The 6,936-nt window shown below is 40.2% G+C and overlaps 1 protein-coding gene across 1 annotated transcript in view; it reads left to right on the top strand.

Annotated features, from left to right (window-relative positions):
* Positions 1–722: 722 nt before the first annotated feature.
* Positions 723–6,936, top strand: part of LOC123979912 (butyrophilin-like protein 10) — a 102,441-nt gene continuing 96,227 nt past the window's right edge. Inside the window, exons 1-2 of the mRNA XM_046064020.1 lie at positions 723–729; positions 3,715–4,056. Coding sequence (XP_045919976.1) covers positions 723–729; positions 3,715–4,056 — 349 coding nt within the window. The remainder of the gene's footprint in view (positions 730–3,714; positions 4,057–6,936) is intronic.

The raw sequence follows: 6,936 nt of genomic DNA, 5'->3' as shown, positions 1-6,936 counted from the left end.
ATAATTTGGCATATAGCCTCCATAGAAAACATCTGACACAATTTCACGCTGTCTTAAAGCGTCGGTGAGCACCGGTCGGTGAGATGAGAACGCATTGAATCGCATATAGATTGCTGGTGGGTGAAGTTCAGATGTCAGTGTATATTAGTTTCTTAGACTTACAGAGGAACTTAATACCACAAGTTCATAAACAGATAGATCCAGGCACCACACAATAAAAGAGATTTGTTCAACTTAATCATTTATCTATTTCTCTGAAAAATTGTTAGATCCAATCATATGTTGCTACAAGTTTTATATTTATATTGTTTACTGTTATTCATAAAGTTGACACAGGAAATAGAAGACGGACTGATTACTCACACAGTCTTATGCAGAGAGCTGTAACCTCCATGGTGTCTGCTGCTGACTGTCTGAGCAACAGACTGAAGCTAAATACACTTGCCTATCGTGTAGTTGAGAACTTCCTCTTCCTCTACAGATTATTTCTGGTGTTGAGCACACTTTAGCCTTACACACACTTCTGTGAGGCAGATGTTCTTGAGAACAATAAATTATCTTAGATTTGGACAAAAGCAGCTTTAGACTTTAGACGACTTTGATTTCTGCAAGCTGCAGCTGCAACTTGGCTTTTTCCTTATAGGCATTATTTTGGCGCCAAGCATAACCATCTGGAAGTCACATGCTCTCATGTAATACTTTGGCCCCTAAGAATCACCATCATGGGAGGTACAGATGTATGCAGAGTGATGTAGGCTACATATATGCCTGAGTATACAGGGTCTTGCTTTGCCTGTAGGTCATTCTTCCCCAAACTGCTGACAACACCCTTGACCAACAGAAGACTAATGGCTGATTATGATGTAAAACCCCATTCTTGGTCTTTGTGCTGGTGGCGAAAGGGAAAGAGATGGGGCGATGTGCACATCAGCAACATTCCACATCATACAGGAATATATAGGTTACTGAAGATACCGATCAGTCCTACCGGGTTAAGGGGTCGTGTTCAATTCACTTATTTCTGTGAGATCAGGTTGGATCAGTCTACATCCATGCTAGCAGCTCTGTGAGACTTCACTTGGCTACAGAGGTGCTTCAAGCTAAATGCTAATGTCAGCGTGCAAATGTGCCCGTAATGACAATAGTAACATGCCGATGGTATTAGCAGGAATCATGTCTACCATGTTCACTATCTTAGTTTAGCATGTTAGCATGCAACAGGAGAGAGTAAATGTTCCATATTTTGACCACTCAAAGTGCTTTTACACTACATCGCATTCACCATTCACACACATTCGCTCACTGAGCCTTAGAAACTAACATTCACACACATTCACTGGTGGAACAGCCACCAACTCAGGGTTCAGTATCTTGCCCAGGGACACTTTGCACTTTGACATGCAGTCTGGAGGAGCCAGGGATTGAACCGCCAACCAACCAATAAACGGGCAACCCACTCTACCTCCTGAGCCACAGCCTAGGGTTTAGAGGCCATTTGCATACAGTGAGTGCATGAAAAAGAAAGAGTCATGAATCTTCCTGTTTGAATTTTTGATCCATTTGAGAGTTAGTGTGAGAATGAATAAGAAGTCCTACTCTGCCCTCTGCAGACCAGTCAGCTACAGTATCTCATGTTTCTGAGATGCAGTAGAACAATAAAGAACCCGTTGTCATTGATCCTGTTGAATTGGCTTCAGATGTGATTATGTGTTTATGATGCCGTTGATCAGGGACCAGGCAACCGGATCAAAGTTCAGCCTCTAATTGAAAAGATCAGCCAAAGACTCCAGCAGAGAGTTCTGACAATTTAATTCAGCATATTGAAATATTATTTTTGTCAGCTGTAGTTGTGTAGTAATTACTACTGTAGTTTTATATTCTGACCCCAAATAAACATGTTTTTTCATGAATTGCTGCTTTAGAGGCTTTTTCAGCCTGAAAACAATATCATGTAAGGGGTTTCCTGAATAGTTAGAGGTCTGCGTATAAAAAAATATTAATATTTCAACCCTTTTTACAACCGGTCATAAAGACTTGAATCTGCCAGGCTGTTTGGGGCTGCAGGAGATAAGACAGAGCCAATACAGTGTGTCTGTTTGATTAAAGGAGATATACTTGGTTGTGTGCAGTTTGCTGCCAGAGAAAACATGCAAACGGTAAGAAATTATTTTTCTATTAAACATTTCCTGCTTATTTTAGAGGAATTTCTAACTTTTGGGGAATTAAAGCAATCCTGCCATCCCAGGTGATCCTATAACAAACACAACTCATTTTTCACAGCCTGAGCAGGCGGACTTATATACTCAAAATTGTACATAAAATGTAGGTGCAAAGCAGGTGTGAGCTTCTTTGAGACCGTTTTAAGAGATCAATATGTTAATTTGGACAGAATAGCAAAATACATTGTCCTCATAACCATTTTTTGTTAATTTATTTTGTTTTTCAGTTCAGTTTTCAGCACTGCATGATACCTCACCAGATGGACAGACTGTCCTTCAAACCTCAACGCAGTTTTGTCAGTAGTTTGATTTTACATCATGCTTTGTTTTTTCTTCTCCTGACGCACTCTCATGGAGGTAACGTATACATAAATATGTTGATAAATGCTCATTACTGTAGAATTTATTGTGGAATTGATTTGGAGTTAATACCCTGCAGTAAATACTTTGTATACAATAAATAGGTTGGAAAAATTAGACACTAATTACATTAGAAACACCTCTCAATAAGATGCAGTTGAATACAAAACTACCACTTTGTGATCTAATGTGTAATGTGTAATAAACATGCAGTTGGATAAATGGTTTTGTGAAGGTGGTTTATGGGAAAGCATTAGAATGTACAGCAGTACTAAATAAAGTGGCCACTGAGTGTAAATAAAATAACACCTATAAATGTTATTAACTTAACGACAGCACCACAAATACGTAACTGCATTGTGAGCATGTACAATACATAAAGTTGGCACTGAGAGTTCCTCCTGCTCAGTACTCAGTTTAGTTTCCAGTGCACCATGCTCTATGTGCAACAACTGACATTTTAGTGTCACAAACCAGAGCTGTCTTGAATGCAGAGATTTTCTCACCCGTTGCAGTTCAGCCACAGTGGAGGGTGCCACACTCTCACATAACCTCTGTGGTAAAAATGAAAGTGAAAATGTTTCTCTTGTTTGTTTGGCTGATATGGCTTGTTTGAACATGAAAGTTCAGTTAGATAACATGTTGAGCAAGATAATCTGGGATGTATTTCTGAGTTAGAGGGAAGTGTACAAGTTTGTCATCTACTTGTTCCTGTGTTGCTGTGCAGAGTTTATTGTCAGCATTTAGCTCAAAGCACATCGATCTATTCTTGTTCTGTATTTTATCAACCCTGAATAAAATCCATGTATCAGGTTTTAAGTGAACGAATGAAAACTAAATTTACATTTCTTCATTTAGCTGACACTTTTATCTAAAGCGACTTACAAAGTCAACAGTGTCTTGCTCAGGGGCACATTGGTGGATGTGTCACAGTGGGGAATTGAACCCTGGTCCTTCACACCAAAGGCATTGCCACCCCGCAGCATTACCCTGCACATCAAATTCCATTCCCTACATTCAAAATGTAGGAAAACAATGCACTGCTTTGTGGAGATGTTGTCTTTTAGAAAATATAAAGTTTAGTCAGTTCTCACCACATAGCAGGAATTTAACAAACCCAATTTTCCTTCCTCAGATCAGTCTCAGATGATTGTTCAACCTCAGCCAATAATGGCAACGGTCGGTGACGACATCACTTTACCATGCCATGTGAAACCTGCTACAGATGCCTTTAGTGAGATGCTGGAGTGGTCGAGAGCTGACCTGAACCCCAGATTTGTCCATGTGAGGCGATTCGGTGAAGACCATCTGGTTGATCAAAATCCAGCCTTCAAGGGAAGAACATCAGTGTCCATAGACGGACTGAAACATGGAGAGACATCACTAAAACTCTCCAAAGTGAAACTCTCTGATGAGGGAACATACAAATGTTTCATTCCAGGATTAAATACAGAATCTAGTGTTCAGCTTGTTGTTGGTAAGTTAACATGCATGTTGATCATCATGTACGGGAAGGGTTTTTTATGCAGCACATCTGTACAGCCATTTAACCCAGAAACAGTTGATGGAGAGTAAACGATACCCTTTATTTGTAAACTTACAGTCAATATGCTGACTGTTTACTAAACTAATTATTCTCTGGCTTTTTTCTTTCTCATTAGCAGACATTGTCATCGAGATTACCAAAGTCGGCAGTGGAGAGCTAGGCTGTAAATCTAAAGGCTGGTATCCAGAGCCTGAGGTGTTTTGGCTGGACGGTGAGGGAAACCTCCTCTCTGCTGGACCTACAGAGACAGTCAGAGGTCCTGATGACCTCTATACTGTCAGCAGCAGAGTGACTGTGGAGAAGAGACACAGCAACAGCTTCACCTGTAGAGTCCAACAGAAGGACATCAACCAGACCAGAGAGACTCACATCCAGGTTCCAGGTTAGAAATTATTTACTTATTTATGACGTAATTACTATTTAGATCCACAAACTGTTAAACAAATAAATAAATATCATGTTGTTTTATCATTTCAGATGATTTCTTCATGGACTCATCTAGTTCGTCTGCTTCTACCATCATCGGTTTGATCGTTGGCATTCTGTTTATTCTTGTGGTTGCCTTTGTTGTGTGGAAATGGAGACAAAACAAAATCAGTAAGTCAGTCATCTGATAATGCAACCCTTAGGCTGTGTTCAGGCTGCAGGCCAAAGTGATCCAATTCAGATTATTTTAAACATAGTGAACAGCCCAAGTCACATGGAATATGATCATCTTTACACATTCAGATCCTGGACACTTTCATATGTGGTCCAAATCAGATACAGGTTTGATTTCTTGAAATGCTCATCCTCACTCTGGACAGTCAGATCAGAAAAAATGAAGGGTCATCAAAATTATGTGCTAGCAGGAGCCACAGTGAACACAAACATGGAGGATGGCAGCAGCGGAGATAGTTAGTTAACTTGCTTTCTACTCGTCCTTGTTATCATTTGTTCATGAGTTCATTTTTTGACACCTGAAATCAACGTAAAATTAAAACCATAGACACCAACCTCCACACTAACCATCAGATCTGGGCAATAAATAGGAATTGAGCATTAAGGCCTTCAGTGTAAATATAGTTATAGATAGTTTAGTGTTACAGAGGAGAGTTATCAGCTGTGGTTTCTTATTGATATACTATATACATAGCTGCACAGTGTTCACTTAAAGGTATCCCATGCTGAATGCATCTTCACTTAAACTATAGTATTACAGCATCATACAGTCATCAATATAAAGAAACATCAAGTGGACAACAGACAAAACAAATATTTATATACATGATTCATTTGTTTGGTTTATTCATCTAATATCTTCCATCTGATCTGTCAGTATCTTTTCAGTCCGTTTCTTTACACCGAGCCAGAAAGATTACGGTCAGGTCATCTGCAATATGTGACGTGCATTTAATGTTTGTATACACTGTTATGAAATAAATAATGAATATATATATTTATTTATCTGTTAAAATGAGAGATGTAATCGTTTTTTCCATCATATGATTGTTGTGCTGTTTGTCTTGGAAAAACTGAATAGTTTGTTTGTTGTTGTTTCTGCACGCAGACACCAAGAAGCTCCCTGAGGATGAAGAAACACAGATACACAGAGAGACGAAGACAACGATCAGAACAGATGTGAGAAGAAACAGATCAAGAGAACGCAAAAACTGAAACAGTGAAGAATCAGAACAAGGTGGAAGAAGAAAATCACACTGAATGTTTCAGTGAAGAAACAGGACTTTTATGTCAAACAGAGGAGGAGACAAACAGAGAGAAGTTCAGGGCAGAAGGAGAAACCAACAATATTCTCCCACAGGGACAAGAGGACACTGAGAAACAATCTATAGATGCAGGAACATTGTCTCAGTTTGTGATGGAGGACAGAAGACAACGACATGATGTCCAGACAAGAGGAGAGACAACGAATGATTTGGACAACAGAGACGAAGAGACCAAGTCAGTAAGTGGAGAGACACAAACTCCAGGTCCAGCAGAGAGAGAGACACAGCAAGAACACCCAGAGACAATAATTAGAGAGGAAACAAAGTCTGTAAATACTGAAGCAGGAGGTCAGGGTCTGATGGATGGAGGAGGACAACAGCAGCAGGTCAGGGCAGGAGGAGGGACAACAAATGGTGCCGAAAAGAAATATGAGGAAAACAAAATACAATGCACAAATAACAAACCAGAGGTTCAGGATCTAACTGAGAGAGAAAGACAAAAAGGTGATCTCCCAGCTGGAGTGACAGAGAATGCAGCGGATGGAAACACAGATCAGCTGCCAGAAGCAGAAGAACAGAGAGATTTGAAGAAGAAGGATGAAGACAAGGAAACAAAGACTACAAATAATGAAACTGCAGCTCAGGGTCCAGCTGAAGAAGAAAGACAACAAGATGAACTCCAGACAGGAGGAGAGAGAAAACCTGAGGAAACAAAACCTCCAGGTCCACCAACGACAGAAACACACACAGAGCAGCAAACTGTAGAAGAGAAAGAGGAGAGTCCTGACAGCAGAGACAGAGAGGAGGATGGGATATCACAAAAAGAAAAGACAATAACTCAGTCTTTAAATGAGCTGCCAGCAGGACAAGCAAAGAGGGATGTGGAGAATACAGAAGACAGAGAGAAAACAGGACCTTCTTGTCCAGCAGAGGGAGGAGGACAACAAGAGAAGAATGGAGACAGGAGAGATGGAGGAGAGAACACAACATCTATACCAGGAAACACAACACATCAGTCTGCAGTGGATGGAAACACAGATCAGCTGGCAGGAGCAGACGAACAGAGTGATTTGGACAAGAAGGATGAAGACAAGGAAACAAAGAC

The sequence above is a fragment of the Micropterus dolomieu genome, linkage group LG12 (assembly GCF_021292245.1).
Source record: "Micropterus dolomieu isolate WLL.071019.BEF.003 ecotype Adirondacks linkage group LG12, ASM2129224v1, whole genome shotgun sequence".
NCBI classification, from domain to species: domain Eukaryota; kingdom Metazoa; phylum Chordata; class Actinopteri; order Centrarchiformes; family Centrarchidae; genus Micropterus; species Micropterus dolomieu.
Note: the sequence above shows the minus strand (reverse complement) of the source record. Positions and strands in the feature narration are given on the sequence as shown.